Below are 21,534 nucleotides of genomic sequence, written 5' to 3'. Positions count from 1 at the left end.
TGCATCAACTAATTGGAGTAAAACTGAAGATTTTGTCATCTAAGTTATATTATTAACCTTACTTTCATGTAATGAGCTAAACTAATTTTCTATAAAACTCAGTGTTGTCAATATTTTGGAAATTGTTCTTGTGTTACTATATATATTTACACCATGTGATCCTGCCAAGACACTGCACCAGTCCCCATAAAATAATGCATATACAGTAATTAGCATGGTTTTGATGTGCTGTCATTGTGGACAAAGCAGGTAGTGCACGAGTTTTCTAGGCCACCATTACCATTTCTGCATTGTCCAAGTTCACCACTTATGAGATCTTCTCAATCCAATGATGCCGGTGGCATATAGGCCATGATACTACCCCACAAAAAACGATGTTCCAAGCTGTAGCAGCTCTCCACAACGATATCAGTTGTGTCTACATCCACATTGATGGCAGTGTGGAAAATGCAGAACCCGACTGGCCATCATTCCAAATGCACTTTCGACCATGCGCCTTGCCTGTGACAGCCGGTAGTTGTAGTTTTTGTTCATGAGTTACGTTTCTTCATGTGAATGGTTTCAAAATATGATCATGCAAAGAAAACGCATCATCTCCCACAAAGACAAAATTCAGTCTTTCAACTGTCTCTGCTAATGTTGGAAGCTTTAAAAGTCCTCCCTTCATTCTTTGTATGAATCCAGTATGCTCCATGACACCTCCATCTGAATTCCTGACATCTTTACCAATGCCAAGGTAGAGAAATTCATATTTTGCAATAGGATCCTGAAAGTGCAAGCGGTGTGATACGTACATGTTTCCCATCTATGGAGCACAGTTCGGAAAGTTCCAAAGGTCATGGAATTCTTTGGCAGTCTGCAGCCATTCATGAGAGCTAGTTGGAACCTGTAAGAGATAAAAATATAGATATTTTAATCACTTGCCCTCCAGAGGATTCCCTCCCCCTTCCTGACCAGGCCATTGTTTTGCGATATGGTGCTGCGTTATTTTAACTTATAAATTGCGCGGTCATGCAACACTGCACCCAAATGAGATTTACGTCCTCTTTTTCCTACAAATAGAGCTTTCTTTTAGTGGTAATTGATCACCTGTGCATTTTTTATTTTTTGTGCTATAAACCAAAAAAAGACTGATGATTTTGAGAAAACAATATTTTTGACTTTTTGCTATTAAAAATGTCCAATTACAAAATGTTAAAAATCAAATTTCATTACACATTTAGGCCAAAATGTATTCTGCTCCGTGTCGTTACTAAAAGAAATCCCAATACGTGTAAATTAATTAGCTTACGTGAAAGATATAGCGTCTACAAATACATACTGGAATTTTTTTTTTTTTTTTTACTAGTAATGGCGGTGATCAGCGACTTATAGTAGGACTGCGGTGGACATTCTGACACTGAGGGGGGAACTGGCTTGGTGTCACTGACATCCCAAGTGGCACCAATACAGTGATCAGTGCTAATAAAAAGCACTGACACTGTACTAATGGCACAGGGCAGGAAGGGGTTAACATCTGGGGCTTCCAAAGGCTTAACAGTGTGCCGTGTGCTTTACTACTGTGCTGTGTGTGTGCTTCACTGTAAGCACACTGCTTTGTATGGCTATGCAGAGCCCCTCACATTAACCCCTTCCTGCCCAGTGCCATTAGTAGTGTCAGTGCTTTTTATTAGCACTGATCACTGTATTGGTGTCACTAGGGATTTCAGTGACACCAAGTCAATTCCCCCCCCCAGTGTCAGAATGCCCACCGCTGTCTCGCTACAAATCCCTGATCACCATGATTACTAGTGAAAAAAAAATCCCATTATCTATATCACCGTTATAACCGTCACGCTATAACTTTCATGTAAGTCAATTCATTTACACGTATTGGGATTTTTGTTTTTAGAAAAGACACGGAGCAGAATACATTTTGGTATAAATGTATAACGAAATTTGATTTTTAAAATTTTTTTACTGGACATGTTTAATAGCAAAAAGTCAAAAATATATTTTTTTTCTCAAAATTGTTGGTCTTACTTGTTTATAGCGCAAACAATAAAAAAACGCACAGGTGATCAAATACCACAGAAAGAAAGCTCTATTTGTGGGAAAAAAAGGAGGTAAATTCCATTTGGGTGCAGCGTTGCATGACTGTGAAATTGTCAGTTAAAGTAACGCAGCGCCTTATCGAACATATGGCCTGGTCAGGAAGGGGTTAACATGTGGGTCAATCAAAGGGTTAACTGTAAGCACACTGCTATGCAGAGCAATACAAAGCAGTGTGCAGGAGCTGACAGGAGAGAGATATGTGTTGTTTACATACAGGTCTCTCCCCCCAAAGGTAATACTCAGAGATCACCGAGTGCCAGAAGGAAATCACCACCCAGGACCTGGAGATTGACAGCTAAGGCAGCGAATGGTGGCGCAGGTAGGGTGCGCGCGTGTGCCCCCTACCCAGAACAGAAATGCCTGCAGCGATAAAAGAAGAAAAGAATTAGCGAAGGGCAGGCATGACTAGGCCCAGAGTGGGAAGGAAGACGTATGAGGGGTTAATGATTGTTTAGAGTTGGTAAAGGATAGCTGGGGGATCTGGTTGGTAGAGGAGAGTGTATGTGGGGTCTCCTGCACTTTAGGGTGGGGTTTTCTGGGGAGGGGCGTCAGTTGGGAGCTGGATGTGGGAGAGAGAGCTTCCCTCCCGCCCGCCCTGTTTGGTGAATGTTGTGTTCCTCCTGGGGGGAAGGGTTATTTTGGTTCCTGGGCGGTGGTTGGTCTTTGGAGGCGGTTCTTATCTTGGAGGTACAAAATGGTGTGGGACCCATCGTTGGTATGGTGTGCCCGGGAACATTCCCAGTTAACCGAGGTTTAACTGGAAGGTGGTGGTGCTGCACTGCGGACGGTATGGTTGTCTCCGAGCTGGTTGGTTGCGGCTGGAGGCCTAGTGGAATATGGTTGTCCGCAGGTGCATTTCGGATCGTTTTGGGGGTGCCTTCAAAGACCAATGACAACTCTTTATGTTTTCTGTTATAAGGAATGGTTGATGTGTTTAAACTTGATTTGTTAATAAAAGGCCGTGCTGGCCATTTTACTCCAAAATTGGTGTTGTGTTTTCTGTAAGTATAGTAAGTAAAGGGGATTGGTATGGAAGGGTAAAGGGTAACGGTGGTGTAGTGGGGTCTGGATGAACCTATCTCGGGTGCACTAGTCATGCAAAATCACATATATATATTTTGCGTACCCGTGCCGGCGTGGAACTGGTTAATGTGTGTTTTCATAGGTGTTTCTTGAACATTATACATATTTGCATTGGTTTTTTTGAATAGGAAATTCAAGTTGACAACAACAGGAAAGAACAACCTCAGTGGTTAGACTAAACAGAAAAAGAGAGGAAATCAACTGATTCCGATACAGCAACGTCTGTGAGAACTGCATCTGCTGCACCTTCTCAAAGTGAGGAAGAAAGTGAACTCTTTGAGAACCATATCGCACACAAGCTGCTCAAGATGTCCCAACAGCAACGGGAAATAATTGCTCCACTAATCTATAAACTTGTAACCATAGGTCAAATGGAACAAGCAACCTATAACAGCACAATTGTCGGATACAATTCACCAAATTCTAGCCAAACACTCATGCCTGGCCAGAACTGTAGAAATAATATGCCCCATCTTTCACAGAGTATTCCAAATCATTCTCAGTCTATGCCCCTCAATCACAGAATACTCCACCCCAATCTCATAACTGGAAAAGGCATGACCAAATTATGAGTTCCTGGTCTCCTGATGTGCAATATACAAACCTCTGAGATATTTGTTGCTCATACTGTATATATGCATGATGTTATTGTGCAATGTACAAACTTTTAAATTTACTATATTTTGTTTGTATTTCTATTAACCGCTTCTGCGCTGCCCTATAGCAGAAATACTGCTACAGGGCGGCACGAGTGCAAAAATTCACATATATATCGCCGGCACCTGGTGATCGCCAAGTATCTCAGATGGGGGAGAGACCTGTGTATAAACAATACAGATCTCTCCCCTGCCAGCTCCTGCACACTGCTTTGTATGGCTCTGCATAGCAACTGTAGCTGTTGACTTTTAAAAAACGGACACTCACCTGTCCCTTGAACCCACAGTGTGTCCCCCCCCCGTAACCTGTTTCACCGGCCGCCATCTGTCCCCGACGCCAACATCTTCAGTGTGGGCACCCAGCTGTGACAGCTTGCGGTGAGTAATGCTACGCCTTGTGAATGGTCCTGTAGTCTTCTGGGACCTGTCACATGTCCCAGAAGACTACAGGGAGGGAGGCGGGAGGATAACTTCCACTGCCCATTGCCTAGGCAATCACAGCAGAAGTGGGAGCGAATACCTGCCAATCCTTAACGGGGAGAGAGGGACAAATCCTTAAAGGGGGAACATCCCCTTTTGGGTGGAGCTCTGCTTTAAATTTGTTTTGAATGTTTATTCAATTTTGTTTTTGAATTCAAATTTGTTTTCAATTCTAATTTTGGCTTTTAATTTTGTTATTTTGAATTCGTTTAAATTTGTTATTTTTGTGATTCGGAATTCTGATACATCCGAATAAAGAAAAAAATTGTCTGAAATTTGATTCAGAACGAAACAAACTGCAGATGTCTAGCTACCTGCCCTGTCCTTAGCTTGTTCTCCGGATTCAGCCTGATCTGCCTCCACCATTGCTAACACTGGCCTGTGACCTGACTTCTCTCCTGTTTGCCATTTATGCCTGATCTTCCCAACCTGGCTTGCCTGACGCTGCATCCTGCTCCATCCAGTCCGCTACAGCTCCCCAGTCCAGCACACCCTCAACTTGTACATCTGCCTGCTGCTAGACTGTCTGCTATCAGCCTGCCTTGCTGTGACATCTGCCTACTTTCACCTTGTCTGCTACCAGCCTGCCCTGCTGTGACATCTGCCTGCTTCCACCTTGTCTGCTATCAGTCTGCTCTGCTGTGATATGTGCCTGCTTCTGCTATCAGCCTGCCCTGCTGTGACATCTACTTGCTGCCAACTTGTCTACTACCAGCCTGCCGTGCTGTGACATCTGCCTGCTTCCACCTTGTCTGCTACTAGCCTGCCCTGCTGTGACATCTGCTGCTTCTGCTATCAGCCTGCCCTGCTGTGACATCTGCTGCTTCTGCTATCAGCCTGCCCTGCTGTGACATCTGCCTGCTTCCACCTTGTCTACTACCAGCCTGCCCTGCTGTGACATCTGCCTTCTGGCAGCCTGTCTGCTACCAGCCTGCCCTGCTGTGACATCTGTCTGCTTCCACCTTGTCTACTACCAGCCTGCCCTGCTGTGACATCTGTCTGCTCCCACCTTGTCTGCTACCAGCCTACCCTGCCGTGACATCTGTCTGCTCCCACCTTGTCTGCTACCAGCCTACCCTGCCGTGACATCTGCCTGCTCCCAGCCTGTCTCCTACCAGTCTGCCCTGCCATGACATCTGCCTGCTCCCACCTTGTCTGCTACTAGCCTGCCCTGCCGTGACATCTGCCTGCTTCCAGCTTGTCTACTACCAGCCTGCCCTGCTGTGACATCTACTTGCTGCCAACTTGTCTACTATCAGCCTGCCCTGCTGTGACATCTGCCTGCTCCCACCTTGTCTGCTACCAGCCTGCCCTGCTGTGACATCTGCCTGCTCCCACCTTGTCTGCTACCAGCCTGCCCTGCTGTGACATATGCTTGCTGGCAGCCTGTCTGCTACTAGCCTGCCCTGTCGTGACATCTGCTTGCTTCCACCTTGTCTGCTACCAGCCTGCCCTGCCGTGACATCTGCCTGCTCCCACCCTGTCTGCTACCAGCCTGCCCTGCTGTGACATCTGCCTGCTCCCACCTTGTCTGCTACCAGCCTGCCCTGCTGTGACATCTGTCTGCTCCCACCTTGTCTGCTACCAGCCTGCCCTGCCATGACATCTGCCTGCTTCCAGCTTGTCTGCTACCAGCCTGCCCTGCCGTGGCATCTGCCTGCTCCCAGCCTGTCTGCTACCAGCTTGCCCTGCCATGACATCTGCCTGCTCCCACCTTGTCTGCTACCAGCCTGCCCTGCCGTGACATCTGCCTGCTGCCTGCTGTTCTGTTCCAGGCATCCTTCCAGCAAGACATTGGCTATTACCCATGCAGACCACTGTACTGATCACAGCCGTCATACCTTGCTGTGCTCTCGTGGTCACTGTTCCACTATCAGTAACCCCTGGGCCGGAGCTGTATGGGAGACCTTCCTCTGCACGTCAGGCTCACTGCCAAGTACGTGGCAACCCTTCACTTACTGTCATGTCAACCCTTCACTTACTGTCATGTTATCTTGGTAGTGACCTAAAAGTTCATCTTTTCTTCACTAGAAGTGACCTAAAAGTTTTCCAATAGGTACACAGACTGATATCATGCCTGATAAGTTTGAACCCTTCCCCACTTTATCCAGAATATTATGTTTACTACTCTGCTGACATACTGGGTGAGTCTACCACAGAGATGATCATTGTGCACCCTACTTTCACTTTTAATTTCCAGGAAATACTAATTGAAGTAAAGAAATGTAATAGACAGGAATGTATTGTGATAGAAGCACGTCTTGTTATCTATCCCCTTTGGACTGTTGTGAAAATAAATCTCCAGCCTCAAAAATTATTGAAGCACAGGAGAGGCTGAGGACTGAGCGGGACACCGAGGGACCCTGCAGGGTGTGAGACACCAACCAGACACTTTTAATGGCGTGGGATTCCAAGCAGACATATTTTGCAAAGCCACAGACTGTCTGAAAGGGAAGCAGATCCCTCTGAATATTGTCATAAACAATTAACTGACAATGAAAAACAAATTCGACATACAAGACTCTGTGATTTAATAAAGCACAGAAGAGATCCTGGTAGACGGTGAGGCTCAAAGAAGCTCCAGAAGCTGTAACACACAGGATTAACTCTTCCAGAACTACTGCATGTGAAACAGGTAACCTCTAGTGATTAGTCATGTGTGTATGTCGATATCTTTGCTAAACCATCAATGCCCCATGTGAATTTGCTCTGTTATGTCAAAAATAGCCACAGTGCTGCTTTAAAATGTGTCTACAGACAGAACTCTCCTATTTTGTATAAGATGTGGGAGGATTTGTCCCCTGTAACTGAAACACAAAGTCTGAATTGTCACAACAGATAGATGAGAAATCTTCCTATGGGGGCACCCGTTCCATTGACAACTGGCTAAGAAGAGATTCCCACTCTTCTTAGCCAGTTGTCACTTTGGGGTTTATTTACTAAAGCTGGAGAGTCCAAAATCAGATTCCCTTCTGCATAGAAACCAATCAGCCTCTAACCTCAGCTTGTTCAATGAAGCTTTGGCAATGAAACCTGGAAGCTGATTGGTTTCTATGCAGAAGGGAGTCTGATTTTGGACTCTCCAGCTTTAGTAAATAAACCGCTTTGTGTCTATAGGATAGGAAAGGAAGGGATTTCTTTCTAATGGAACATACATAGATGGCAACAATTAATTGACAGATATTCTAACCCTTTCCCTCTCCCAAAAACCACAACAATGGCTTTAGACATACATTACAATAGAAGAATGGGATTTGTTTTTATTTCAAAAGTATACATACCTAGGTCTGTCCCCTGTCGGCTCTAAGGGTGAGAAATGACCGAACGCATGACACATGAGCTGATCGCTCACTTCTCTCCACTGTTCTTAGCAGAGAGTGGCAACTGTCTGCTCTGAACCCCCTTCCCATGCTCCCTGGAGTGCTGGGCTGTGAACGGGTGTGTAAGGGACCGCCTGGCGGTACCACTAGCACTCCACTGAATAGGCGTTCCCAGCGCACGGAATCTAAGTCCCAGGGTGCTTGTTCACCAGGGCCCCTGATGGTGGGGATGGACTTGGAGCCCCCCAAGACCAGGTCGTGGCTACTGGGCGCGTCCGTCAGTGGTAGTGGTATGCGCCAAGGGCTCCCACGGGAAAGAGTCTGATATGAGGAGGTCAGAAGACCCCACTGTGAGGCATGAGCAAGGTCAGACGGGCCGGGTCGGTAACAGAGAGGACGGCAAGGTACAAGGCAGCGGGCATAGAATGGTCGGGTCACACACCAGGTCAGCAACAGCAGGTCAAATCCAATAGGGGGCATCCAGGAGAGAGGTCAGGCAAGCAAGGGTCAGAATAGGAGAAAAGAGCAAGGTCAGGTACAATCCGGGTCAATAACTTACAGGGTACAGGTTCGCAGAATCACAGGATGCAGGAAAGACCAGAAGGCACTGAATGACAGCTCAGGGCGACTTAAATATCCCGCCCTGCGCTGCCATTGGTGCCCAGCGGGCGGCCGCGGCTTCTACTGCGCATGTGCGAACTCGAACGCCGCGGCCGGCCCGGACCTAGTGCCCGTGTCCCTGACTTTAAAGTCAGAATCTTTCCCCAGCCTGGACCGGCTCTGTGATGTCAGCCAACAGCGGCTTTAGCCCACTGTCATCTGAAAACAGGTCACAGGAGTGCAGAATGAACTACACTCTTGTGATCCATAGGAGAAGTACAGCCGTTAGAACTTTGGCTGTATTTCTCCTTTAACTGGACAGTATAAAAAAATGTATAAATTATAATGTATTTTTGATCAGTTGTATTTTCCATACGTACTTTTGAAAGTGTACTACTGTGGTTTAATTTGGTAATTAGTTGTGCGGCATCTTTATTTTACAAAAATTTACAAAAAAAAGTTTGCAAAACATGATGGGTATGACAAAAAAATCCTTGCATAGCACAGCAAATGATACAGGACCCATGGGATGTGTACTTCTTTAGTCTGCAGGGTTGGCAGCTGGTAAAAAATGGCAGCTGAGTTGCAGTTTTGTGCCCTTTCTGCCCACCCATGGGGATTGTAACATTACAGGCTGATAGGACTGTACACATGCTACAGCCATGATGCAGTTCATCAAGACCATGACATGACTTGGGCTGCAGAGCTTGACAGGTAGCGCTACCTGTCAAACCCGCCCATTGAGATCAATGAGGTCACACCTCAACTACCAGCCAAACGCTTGGCTCTACAATAACATTAAATGTTTCAAAACTATCCCTGGTCAAACTATAAAAAGGGTTTGATTTATTCTAAAAAAAAAAAAAAAATTGTTCAGTTGCACTTTTTTGCCTTTAATTTATTAAGAAAATAAAACTACTTTCAAAAGAGGATATAAAAAAAAAAATAAAAACTTTGTCTGGAAAACATGAATTGGGCCAAAGATGTCAAGCCGATAAACCGGAAGTTTACGAGCCGCCATCTTGGAAATTCCTGAACACATTGGAATTACATTATAACAAGGTTTTTTTACTGTGATGTCCCAGCAGGGCACTTTTAAATGTGATTGCATTTTGTTTTTTTTTAAAATAAATCACACAATATTTAAGTACTACACTATGGCAAGCGTTTCTGTTTACATATGTTGAGGATATGTGGGATAAGGAGGAGACGAGACCATCTGCAGCAGAGTGAGGAGGAGAGTGGAGTCAACAATAGTTCACCTACACGGGTTAAAGGGAAAGGCGGTATTTGACCGATGCAATTTGGGTCATATAACGAGGTGAGAGTATATACGTATGTCTCTGGTGGAGGAGCACCTCTAAGAATATACGTGGATATAAGGAATAAAGAGCACCTGTTTGGAAAAAAATCATATATTCACAAATAAAATCACATATGAAGGACTAATCATTGTATGGACGAGCGTTTATTTGTCACGTTTTGGATGTTTTGATGTACGTAGGAGATTGTATATAGGGATAGAGGGTTATATGCGCGGCACTAATATATGATATACCCAGGGCTTAAAATTTCGAGTCTAGACCTACTAGCCAGGCACAAACCTTACTCTCCACCAGTTGCCCCACCCAACCTTGCCCAGGTCAGCCTCCAACCCCACACCCAGCCCTGCCCCAACCCCACACCCAGCCCTGCCCCCAACCTCACGCCCAGCCCTGCCCCCAACCACACCTCCTTAAAGCTAATGAAATTACATTTTTCTTTAGAATAAAGAATCCAAAATATAAATCTGTATAAAGTAATGTATATTCCAGCTACCCTCTACTCCATTGTAGTGATATGACATGTATACAGTATTGTATACCCCCCTCCCCTGTACCCCATTATAGGGATATGACATGTATACAGTAATGTATATCCCCCCTCCCCTGTACTCCATTATAGTGATATGACGTGTATACAGTAATGTATATCCCCCTCCCCTGTACCCCATTATAGTGATATGACGTGTATACAGTAATGTATACCCCCCCTCCCCCGTACTCCATTATAGTGATATGACATGTATACAGTAATGTATATCCCCCCTCCCCCGTACTCCATTATAGTGATAGGACATGTATACAGTAATGTATATCCCCCTCCCCTGTACCCCATTATAGTGATATGACGTGTATACAGTAATGTATATCCCCCTTCCCCCGTACTCCATTATAGTGATATGACATGTATACAGTAATGTATATTCCCCCTCCCCTGTACCCCATTATAGTGATATGAAGTGTATACAGTAAAGTATACCCCCTCCCCTGTACCCCATTATAGTGATAGGACATGTATACAGTAATGTATATCCCCCTCCCCTGTACCCCATTATAGTGATATGACATGTATACAGTAATGTATATCCCCCTCCCCTGTACCCCATTATAGTGATAGGACATGTATACAGTAATGTATATCCCCCTCCCCTGTACCCCATTATAGTGATATGACATGTATACAGTAATGTATACCCCCCTCCCCTGTACCCCATTATAGTGATAGGACATGTATACAGTAATGTATACCCCCCTCCCCTGTACCCCATTATAGTGATATGACGTGTATACAGTAATGTATATCCCCCTCCCCTGTACCCCATTATATTGATATGACATGTATACAGTAATCTATACCCCCCTCCCCTGTACCCCATTATAGTGATATGACATGTATACAGTACTTACTTCTTGAGTCCCCCGTGGCGGTGGAGAGGGTGTCTTCTCTCAGCGGAGGAGAGCAGACCTCTCCTGCACCTGTCCCCTCAGCAGCGGTGCTGAAGAAGCCGGAAACCGGAAGTTGGAAACCGGAACTCGGCTTCACAATGAGGCTTGGAGCGCAGCAGCTCCATCATCTGTGCTCGCCGCTATAGAATTTCCTCTCGCATTTAGCGAGCGGGCGAGCCCTGGATATACCTATTTGTGTGTGGAAATGCATGTAAGTGTCAGCAGCACTAGTATACACAGGAGGTTGGTGTTTTTGTTGCGCTGAAGTTTTACTTGCACACTTTTATATTTAGTACTTTATTATCATAGATTATTGCTAAGTAAAGCTATTACTAAACCTATAGGTGGGTAGCTAAAATGTACAAAATTGCTCCAATCCCACTCTGGGTTTTTCTTTTTTTTTTCCCTCTTTTTAATGCTTTCGTATTCATTTAAACATTTTTTCTAAAATCACATCGCAATAAAAGATACAGCAAATAACTAAAAATGATTGACAAAATTGAATGATCAGGACAACCCTATTTTTTAGAACAATGTTATTGGCCAGTTTTCAATTGTCAGCATAAGGTTTTTCTTTTTTGCTTCTCTAGTTAACCATGGCTCTCCTACCAAGGATGGACAACCCCATCTGTGTGATTGAGAATAGTGCCGATAATCGGTTGAGTGTAAATGAGAACGCCCAAACAATCCTTGCACAGATCACACAACCACTGGTTGTGGTTTCCATTGTGGGGCCCTACAGGACTGGAAAATCATATCTACTTAACAAATTATCAGGGCGGCAAGGAGGTGAGATAACAAGACTACTTTAGAAATGTTCTGTTTCTGTGGGATGTGTTTTAGGTTTAAAACCTAACTACAGGTTTTACCAACATTTAACATGATCTGGTTCAAACAAACTATTTAAACTAAAACCCGGAGCTAGGCTTTAAAATTAGGTACCCAAATGACAGAGAAGAGGGCATAAATGTTCTAACCATACGTTCACATGTTCATGTGTTCTGTAAGAGCTGACTACTTGTTCGGATCTGATGACTGCTTCTACAGCGGTCCTAAGTAGCCACTGTCAACATGAAACTTTATGTGCTTGCAGAGTTTTTAGGTGCCACCATATTCTAGTGCCCTGGTACTTGTCATTATTTGCTCTCATTATGGAACCATAAAAGAGAGACCTTACCCCAATAAGAACTTAAGAAAGAATGCCCACACTGGCTTAGTTCCTAAGAGACCTGTGACCAAGGGTCAAGCCAGCTTTGTCAGAAGCAGTGCCAAGAGGCTTACTTGGGTCAAGACTAGAGATGTACAATTCCCAGAAATATTGAAGCCATAAGAAAAGTTTTTTGTTATTTTTTTCCCGGAAAAATTGGACATTTTCTAAAAAACTGAAGAAACATTCAGTGTGTAGTAGTTTTACAAATTGAAAGTCATTTTGTTACACTAGGAAGGTGAAATGCAGTGTATATAAAAGTATTTTGGTTGAATTAAAAGTACAGCTTATTCAGTAAATAAAATAAACTTGCTTTTTAAAATTGCATGTTTTATTACCAATGGAATAACAAGGACTGTATATGCTCAGAACATTTCATCTATACATGAGAACAGGTCACCACCCTCCTTTCACTCACAACAATGTAAAAACTTCCTGCCAATATGCACTTTCAATTTTTGACAATGCTGAACCAGAAATATATATGTCTCTTGCAATGGCTTGATGAATGTTCTCCTGATTTTAATGGTGTAATCTTATCTAGAAATGAAGGGATTGTGTATTTTTGGAAGGCCATGGTTTGTAACACTTCCTTACTTGAAGATGCTGCTGGTGAAGAAACATTTTGTGATCATCCAGAATTAGCAGAAAGAATGTTTCTGGAATGAGAACTCTGGAGGGAAAAGCTACTCACACTTTCATTCTGGTCCTCATCATTTCATTCCATAAAGTGTTTTTTAATGTCTTTAGGGCACCCCTGGCATGCAAAGAAATGTTATATCATACTTGTAGCATTTGGAAAAGAATATTTCTTCTCACAATGGGGGAGATTTACTACAACTGGGGTGTGCAAAATCTAGTGCAACTGTGCATAGAAACCTATTAGCACCCAGCTTTTATTGTCAAAGCTTAAAGGATAAGTTCACCTTTTGCACAAAAATAATAAATGCACATTTTTTTTGCAGGTAAAAAAATGTGCATTTACTATTTTTGGCTGCAGGAGCAAATGAGCAGATCGCTGGTGCTATGTAGGTCTCCTGCAGACCTGTCAGTATATCTACTTGTCTGTACCAGATGTACTTGCAAGCAGATATACTGACAGAAAGAATCAATGAAATACCATGGCGCTCCACAGCACCGTAGTAGTTCATTGATAATTACAAGCCAACATCCAGACTGTCAGGACTTGTATTTCATTCATTTACGGAACATTGTGCATAAAAGACACTGCCCTGTATGCAGAGCCCCGCTCAACCTCGCTGTTCTTAAATACTGACAGCTAGTATGGGGAACCTCTCCCTGCACTTCTGTCACAGGGAAGGGGGGGTTGCAGGTGGTGGCTGCAGCATTGAGAACATGTTACATGTTCCACCATAAAAATAAGTGGAACATGTAACATGTTCTCAAAGGTGAACCTATCCTTTAACTGAACAAGCTGGAGTTTGAAGCTGATTAACTACCATGCACAGCTGCACCAGATTCTGAGTGCTCCAGTTTTAGTAAATCTCCCTTAATATTCGCAAATTGCTGTGCCTCCTAGCAGCATAAATGCACGGTTCTCTTGTTTGAGAACTGCATTGAAAAGTACAGTGTTACTTGAATTGTATTCCAGGATTTTGTCTTCAGCTGAGTGAACTTGCACCAATTTAAAACTTTACATAAAGTCTGAGAAATCTTTCATTAAGGTCTTCATGTTAAATAGTTTGAATACAATGTCATAGATATTTTACTTATCATTGTAAAAGAACATATTCCACACTTTTTTTCCCAATTTTTCTGTAAAAAAATAAAAGTCTTGGAAAAAAACAGAAAACATTTTTGTCCATGCCTTCCCATCTCTAGTCAAGACTAAAGCTGGCCATTCATTGATCGGAACCCTTCAGCAGGAACTTGCTAAATATCAATCCGTATATGGGCACTGAGGTTGCATGGTAGTCAATCTACCAATCATCTTCTGTTGGACTTTTGCCACTTGATCAGTGCTACAGACTATAGCCAGCAGTGCTGATCAGTGTATTCAGATGGCAGAGACGTTTCCCTGCTGTCAAAATACAATGGCTTAACAGAAGGATTCCCATATCCACACTGAATGTGTGGATGGGAGAATCAATTCATTTTTTTTTCTTTTCAACCCACTGGTTGAACAAAAAAACTGACTCATGTATGGGGCGTCTTAGGACTGTACCAGGAGATCCGTAATATAAGCTACTGTACAGGAATAAGAAAAGGGAGAAGAGACACAGGTTGAGGCAAAAGTCAGGCATTCTACCCAAAACCAAGTGATCATATATCTGCACTTGTTCTGTGTGCCTGAATACATACATAGAAAATATTTGCCATGGTATTTGAATAAAGCCATGTTACTGTGGGACGACTGAAGAGTTTTCAGAAGGTAAAAGAGAGGTAGGACAAAAATGCCAAACAGTCCATGAGAAACTGATTATCTAATGGATGGAGAACCTTTAGTCAAGAGCTCAATAGAGGGTGTAAAGGATCGCCCGGCGACACCACTAGCACTCCACTAATCAGGCGTCCCCAGCGCACGGAGTCTAAGTCCCAGAGTACTTGTTCACCAGGGCCCCTGATGGTGGGGATGGACTTGGAGTACCCCGGGACCAGGTCGTGCCTACTGAGGATACCCGTCAGTGGTAGGGGTGTTCGCCAGGGGCTCCCACGGGAGATATGAGGAGGTCTCGAGACCCCGTTGAGAGGGATGGATGGATGGCTGAGCAAGTGCAGAGTCAGGCAAGCCGGGTCGGTAACGGGGAGGACAGTACGGTACAAGGCAGCGGGCAGAGAATAGTCGGGTCACACGCCAGGTCAGCAACAGTAGGTCAGATCCAATAGTCCAATAGGGGACATACGGAAGAGAGGTCAGGCAAAGCAAGGGTCTGGGCAGGAGAATTCAGCAGTGGTCAGGTACAATCCGGGTCAGCAACTTACAGGTACAGGTTCAGGTTCAGGATACAGGATGCAGGGCAAGGATAAGACCAGAAGGCACCGAATGACAGCTCAGGGCCGTTTAAATATCGCGCCCTGCGCTGCCATTGGTGCCCAGCGGACGGCCGCGGCTTCTACTGCGCATGCGCGGACTCGCGCACCGCGGCCGGCCCGGACCTAGAGCTCGCGTCCCTGCACAGGGCGGCATACTGCGCCTGCGCCGGGACCATCGTGGCGGGGATCGAGGGGATCCCTGACAGAGAGCCTCACCACAGATGGGTGAATAAGGTATAAATGACCACCACACAAAAAAACTGAAAATATGGTAACAAGCAAATTCCTTGCATCGGAATACCATTGATGTATGGACCTGAATGTGACTTCCTGTAATCCTCTGCATGGTAGAAGACTACTAGGAGAGGCGGGGGCAGGGCCAATGAGATGTGCTGGAATGCACATGCGAGAGCTTGACTTAAGGAGAAACACGAACACGTCTTTTGCTATAGCTTCTTCCTTGTCTAACCACAGCCTGGGAACAGAGCGGTTACCTTGTATTGCATAACAGCGTTAGAAGAGTCAGATCACCAACCTGGCCAACTTGGCTGTACAGTCTGGTAGAATTGTGTCAATCTCAGAACTGGAGGGACAGAAAAACAAATATTTGTTGGGAAAAAAGAGATTATGTAACTATTTTATCTGCGTAGTCACCTTGAAGTTTAGCTCTAAAATGACGTAAGGGCTGCCGACCTCTCACTAAAATAATGATTGTTGAGCTAGTTACACATCATCACTTTTATCTCTTAGCATTGGAATCCAACCATGATTTTTTTTCTCTCAGCTGGAAAAACAGATCTGCTCAGTGAAGGTCTTTTTTTTAAGAAATAATTTAAAAAAAATTGTGTTTTTAAGGTATTTCAGCATGTCAGGTAATATCTGTGAATAGTAACAATCACACATTGACTGAACCCCTTTAAATATTGCATATGCCAGGTCTAGTATGGCCACCTTTGGGGTGTCTCCACTAGGAAAAGTCAAATGTTTGATGATTATGTTGAGCTATTAGATTATAAACAATGCGCTTAATTGTTAGGAATAATCTCCATACAAAATTGTGGGCCCAGTGCCAATTTTCACTAATGGCTTTCATTCTTACTGTTGGATTTTAATAAGATGAATCTTCAGTTAAATGTTAGTGGTGGAGTTCCATGAAAGGTTGTGCTACTAGGAAGGATATCAAGTTTATATCAAGTAGAGTGTATTATACTGTTCTACTTTCACTGCAGGCACATGAGTAAAACATTGTGAGCATTGTGTGTACTTATTCCAGGTGCTTTCTCCGTGGATCCCACAATTAAGGCACATACCAAAGGCATTTGGATGTGGTGCATGCCACACCCAATAAAAAGTGATCATACCTTAGTACTTCTGGACACAGAAGGACTGGGAGACCCAGAGAAGGTAAACCTCAGAAGATCATTTAAAACAGATCATTACGTAAACTGCTCAATATTGACCCCTGAATATCTATCTTTTAGGGAGACAAGGACAATGATTGTATGATCCTGTCATTGGCTATGCTCATGAGTAGTGCTGTCATCTACAACAGTAGTGGGGTCATCAATCAGGATGCCCTGGAGAAATTAAAGTATCCTTTTTGTCAGAAGCTGTCTTTTCCCTTTTCCTTTTCCTTTTCCTTTCCTTTCCTCTTCTCTCCTTTCCTCTCCTATCCTCTCCTATCCTCTCCTTTCCTACGAACAGTACGGGTGTTTGGATGGCTGTTCGCCCACTGCGCCCCACAATGCACTGTGCCCTGACAGTGCATTGTGATTGGTCAAAGCAAAGCACCTGACCACAGGTGAACCCCGCCCCCTTGTGATGTCATGACGGTATTTAAGTACTGTCATCAGGGCACAGCTCTCAGACGGCTTGGAGCTAGCCGACATTTTTTTATACTTTTATTTTTAATAAATGACTTGTCAAAGACTGTCTCCTGTCTTTTTTACACTACACTTTTTTTTGTGTGAATGGGTACCATATACCGCATGCTTATTCACATGAGGGGGGCTGGAATCTTCCAGATTCCAATAAGCCCCCCGGCTTCAGACCCCCACAACCATTGGTCACAGTTATGGGAAAGAGGCCCTTGTCCCCATCAACATGGGGACAAGGTGCTTTGGAGGCCCCCTGCCTCAATGAACCCCCCGATTTTGAGGGAATGTTACCTGGTATGGATCAGGAGGGGGGGGTGCTCACTCCCCCCCCCCTTTACTGACCTGCTGGGCTGCATGCTTGGATAAGGGTCTGGTATGGATTTTGGGGGAACCCCCACGCCATTCTTTTTTAATTCTGGCCTGGGGGTTCCCGTCTAAATCCATATCAGACCCGAGGGGCGTGGTATGGATGGGAGTGGGACCCCACGTTGTTTTTTTTTTTTTAAATGTTTTAATTGTCAGGCAATGCTCACAATTCTTTTCATATTCAGCTATCAGAGGAGAACCCCACTGACAGATGAAACATGAATGAATGTCTCACTACTAAAATACTGCAAGACTTCATAATATAACTCATGCGGTATTTTAGTAACTGAGTGCTATCTTACCACATACTCAGATGCAGTAAGATGCCACTCAGTAAATTGTTTGTGTTCGAAGTTCGTGGTTGAACATTCTGTAGGTTCAAATGTTTGACCGCGAACCAAACAGGGGGGTGTTCGGCCCATCACTGTCTCTGCATATTTCTCACAAATGAGAAAATATCTTTGGTTTATTGTTGGCTAAATCATGCAGTTTGTCTCATTCTGGGGACTATTTCAGTGCATTGCCTAAATGGTCTAACAGTGGTCTAACAGTGATTCCTTGATTATAAATAACCTGGTCTCTCTATAAAATTGCTCTATATCAAAAGGGCATCAAATTATACAGAATATCTGTACAGTTTTTTTGTGTGGTCTCAAAATAAAAATTTTTTTTTTTCAATTTCTAGATGCAGTTTGCCTGCTCTCTCCCTCTGAAATTGTATCTTATTAGAACGGATAATACACTGTTTATAAATTACACTGTAAAAGGTATTTGTAGATTAAATATACCTGTTCTTTCACTCTCAAGTTACATATCATTAAATATTATAACTTGCTGTGCATTCTGTTAAGAAAGTACATCCTAGTAAATAAGGGATAAATACTGTCCAACAAATCTCTCCAGTTTTCCTGCCTCCAGTCTCAGAAAAAAACACTGCAATTTTTAATTTCTATATGAAATCTGCCTGCTATTTCCATCTGAAATTGCATCCCATTAGAAAGGACAACAATGTGCAGCAAACCTGATTATGTTTTCTGACTCTAAAAATAGACACTATGATTTTTAATTTCCAGATGAAATCTGCCTGCTCTCTTCCTCTGAAATTCCATTCTATTCAAAAGGATAATGTAAAGTACAAACATAAAATCTGTCTCAGAAAAAAATACACTATAATTTCCAGATGAAATCTTTTTGACATCTCTTTCTGAAATTGTATCCGAGCAAAATAGGGAGTGCAGACTATAATGCGAACCTGTGTGCAGGGAGAAAAGATGGACGCCACTCATACCTGTCCCGAGCAGTCCTGTGAAGACACTATGATGCAAACAGCCTCAGCTGTCACTCTGGACATGCGCGCTGACGCATTTCACCATGCCCATAGGGAGTTTGGTCACAGAGCCTATAATGCAAACCTGTACAATTTATCTGTTCTCATTCTCAGAAAAAAAGACTAATTTTTTATTTCAAGATGAAATTAACTTGCTCTCTCTTTTTCTGAAATAGCGGCCTAATTAAAAGGATTAAAAGCTGTGCTGCAAATATGTCCATATTTTCAGCCTCAGAAAAAAAAATAAGACACTGTAACTCCCAGATGCAATTCGCCTACTCTTTCCCTCTGAGAAGTTTTAGAGTTGTCACCAGAACAAGAAGTGCGGGAACATTTTTCAACAGGGATACCTGTTCTAGTAATGACTAGTGATGAAATCCCCCATGATAGGGGAATTAACCCTTTCTGACTCTCTCTAAAAATAAAGAGAACATTTTGGCTATACACACACTTTTAGACATAAAGATCACTATAGGTTTTATTTCCTTTATAATATATGTTCATAGCTCTACATTAAATGTATATATCGAGATTGTACACAAAGCCTCATTTCAGAAGATGAAAGCCCAGAGTAAGGAAGATACAGGCAACATGGCACCTTTCTTTGTTTGGGTCATACGGGATTTTACTCTTAAGTCAGTCTTGGATGGACGCTCAGTCACCGCTGATGAATATTTGGAAAACTGTCTAAAGGATGTCCGTATGTACTAATCTAACCTGTGGTGCAATTCTTTGGCATCTTTGTTCAATAATGCAATTTATGTTACCTATTATTTGTATCCCTAATAATCATTTTGGGTCTTTCAGTTGTCATAGTCATGACAGATAGTCTAGTCCAGGGGCGGACTGACCATTTGGAAACTCGGCATTGGGGTCAGTAGGGGGCCCCATGAGATGCCCCTGGTACCTTTTTCATAGGCTTTTTTGAGTTTGGGCAAGGACAAAGGGGCCCCTTGATCCCCTATTGCCCGGGGGCCCCATAAGTTGTCAGTCCGCCCCTGGTCTAGTCACTGGAATTAAGTTAGTTCTCATTTACAGGGATTATCCACCCAATGCTGATGATATGTTTCCCATTCCCAATACTGATGTTATTGTTAATCTCTAACACATATGTACGGCAGCAAAGAGGGTGGGTTTTAACACACACATGTCACACATATGCATCTATGGATGGTTTACGTTTCTGTATTTAGATTGTTCTATTAATGATAGGAAGTTGGCACAACCGGATCCTGATCATGTGACCATCGTGACAGCCAGTCACCCAGACCCAATTTAAGGGAACCCAGGGTTGGTTGGCTAGAGGTTAGTGTTTTTTTTGACAGAGTTTATGGATTATATAGCAATACACATTGTTACTTTATTGATTGAGTCTGACTTTGTAATTGTGTTTTGTCCTATTCTTCCAGGTTTAGTGTATTAAAGTTTATTATTTTAAGATGCACTTTTTTTTTCTAATTTTAGCTGTGAAAACCCCCAGGGGACAAAGGCAAAATGAGATGCGTAGGACTATCACGGCTCATTTTCCAAAGCGAAAGTGTTTTTACTTTGGATTTCCATCCACGGACAAAGAGGTTTTGAGAAGCATTTCCCGAGTTCCCGAATCAGAGCTAGTGCCTGAGTTTGTCAGGAAGGCTGAGGATTTCTGCCAGTTCATTCTTCAGGAAGCATCAGGAAAAAGATTAAGAGAGGGCAGAATTATGACTGGATCTGGTGAGCTGATAAACAACCAAATTTCAGCTAAATTGTGTGACGTCAAGAGGGATTTACAGGGCCATTTTAAATGTAGAGCCACCCTTGAAGGAGTTGCTGGATTTTTGGGTTCTTCTGTTCCTGATGCTGATGAACTAGGTGTTACCACACTCTCTGACACACCTTGAAGTTGAAAGGGGTTATTTTATTTTGGGCAAACACTGCCCAGCTGGGTAAATAGTATAAACCCTAAAACACCACAGTAATATAGAACAGCATATAGAGCAATAAAGAACTACCAATGGTATAATAACAAATTATGCACAATACCTATGCAATAAGGAAGCAGATTTCAGGTATCAGTATGTCAGGGCTGAAGAAGGACTCCAATGGTGAGAACACAGGGGCGGCTATCAGTGATCTCTCTCTATACCAATTGCCAGTGGTTTACTAATGAAAGTCAGGGTCTGATTCCTGGGGCATGCACCTGTCAAGGGCACTTGTAATCCCACAGAGTAAGGAGAAACAGCAACAAGAAATATGGCACAAAGCATCTCATCAGTGCAGCAGGCGCCTGGGTGGTCCCACAGAGGCCAACAAAAGGGACCACCTTCAGCTCCTTCCAGCTGTTGCAGGCAGGTTTTTTTTCAGAAACACTGTAGACAAAGCTCCTACCATAGAATCAGCAAACCTGTAAACAGAGTCTGCACAGTCCAATTTCATATGGAGTCTTGTATGCATCACAGTTCAGATTTCAGTAACACCAACATAGTGTCCCCCGCAGGTAGGGATGCAATAAAACAGTCTCCAAGTACTGTGGAAGCAACCATGACTCCCAGCAGCTAAGTCCACAAATGCAGGAATGCAAGGTAACAGTCTCAGAGCACTCCTGTTCACAGGCTCATAGCAGGGAGCACTCCCGGGAAACAATGCCACACTAATTAGTCAGCACCAGGGGCGGACTGACAACTCATGTGGTCCCCGGGCAATAGGGGTCAATGGGGCCCCTGTGTCCTTGCTCACACTCAAACCTCACCCAAAAAAAAGCCTATGAAAAAGGTACCAGGGGC

General features: G+C 43.6%; 1 protein-coding gene across 1 annotated transcript in view; it reads left to right on the top strand.

The window, feature by feature from the left end:
• The first annotated feature begins 6,421 nt into the window (after positions 1-6,421).
• Positions 6,422-21,534, top strand: part of LOC149441005 (guanylate-binding protein 5-like) — a 40,587-nt gene continuing 25,474 nt past the window's right edge. The window contains exons 1-6 of the mRNA XM_089657869.1: positions 6,422-6,948; positions 11,592-11,790; positions 16,476-16,606; positions 16,684-16,793; positions 19,279-19,472; positions 20,237-20,485. Of these exons, the coding sequence (XP_089513995.1) occupies positions 11,598-11,790; positions 16,476-16,606; positions 16,684-16,793; positions 19,279-19,472; positions 20,237-20,485 (877 nt within the window). The 5' untranslated portion in view covers positions 6,422-6,948; positions 11,592-11,597. The remainder of the gene's footprint in view (positions 6,949-11,591; positions 11,791-16,475; positions 16,607-16,683; positions 16,794-19,278; positions 19,473-20,236; positions 20,486-21,534) is intronic.

Source organism: Staurois parvus, unplaced genomic scaffold (assembly GCF_062004578.1).
Source record: "Staurois parvus isolate SC_StPar_1 unplaced genomic scaffold, SC_StPar_1.0 ptg001037l, whole genome shotgun sequence".
NCBI lineage: Eukaryota > Metazoa > Chordata > Amphibia > Anura > Ranidae > Staurois > Staurois parvus.
This window is presented reverse-complemented; position numbering and strand designations above follow the sequence as displayed.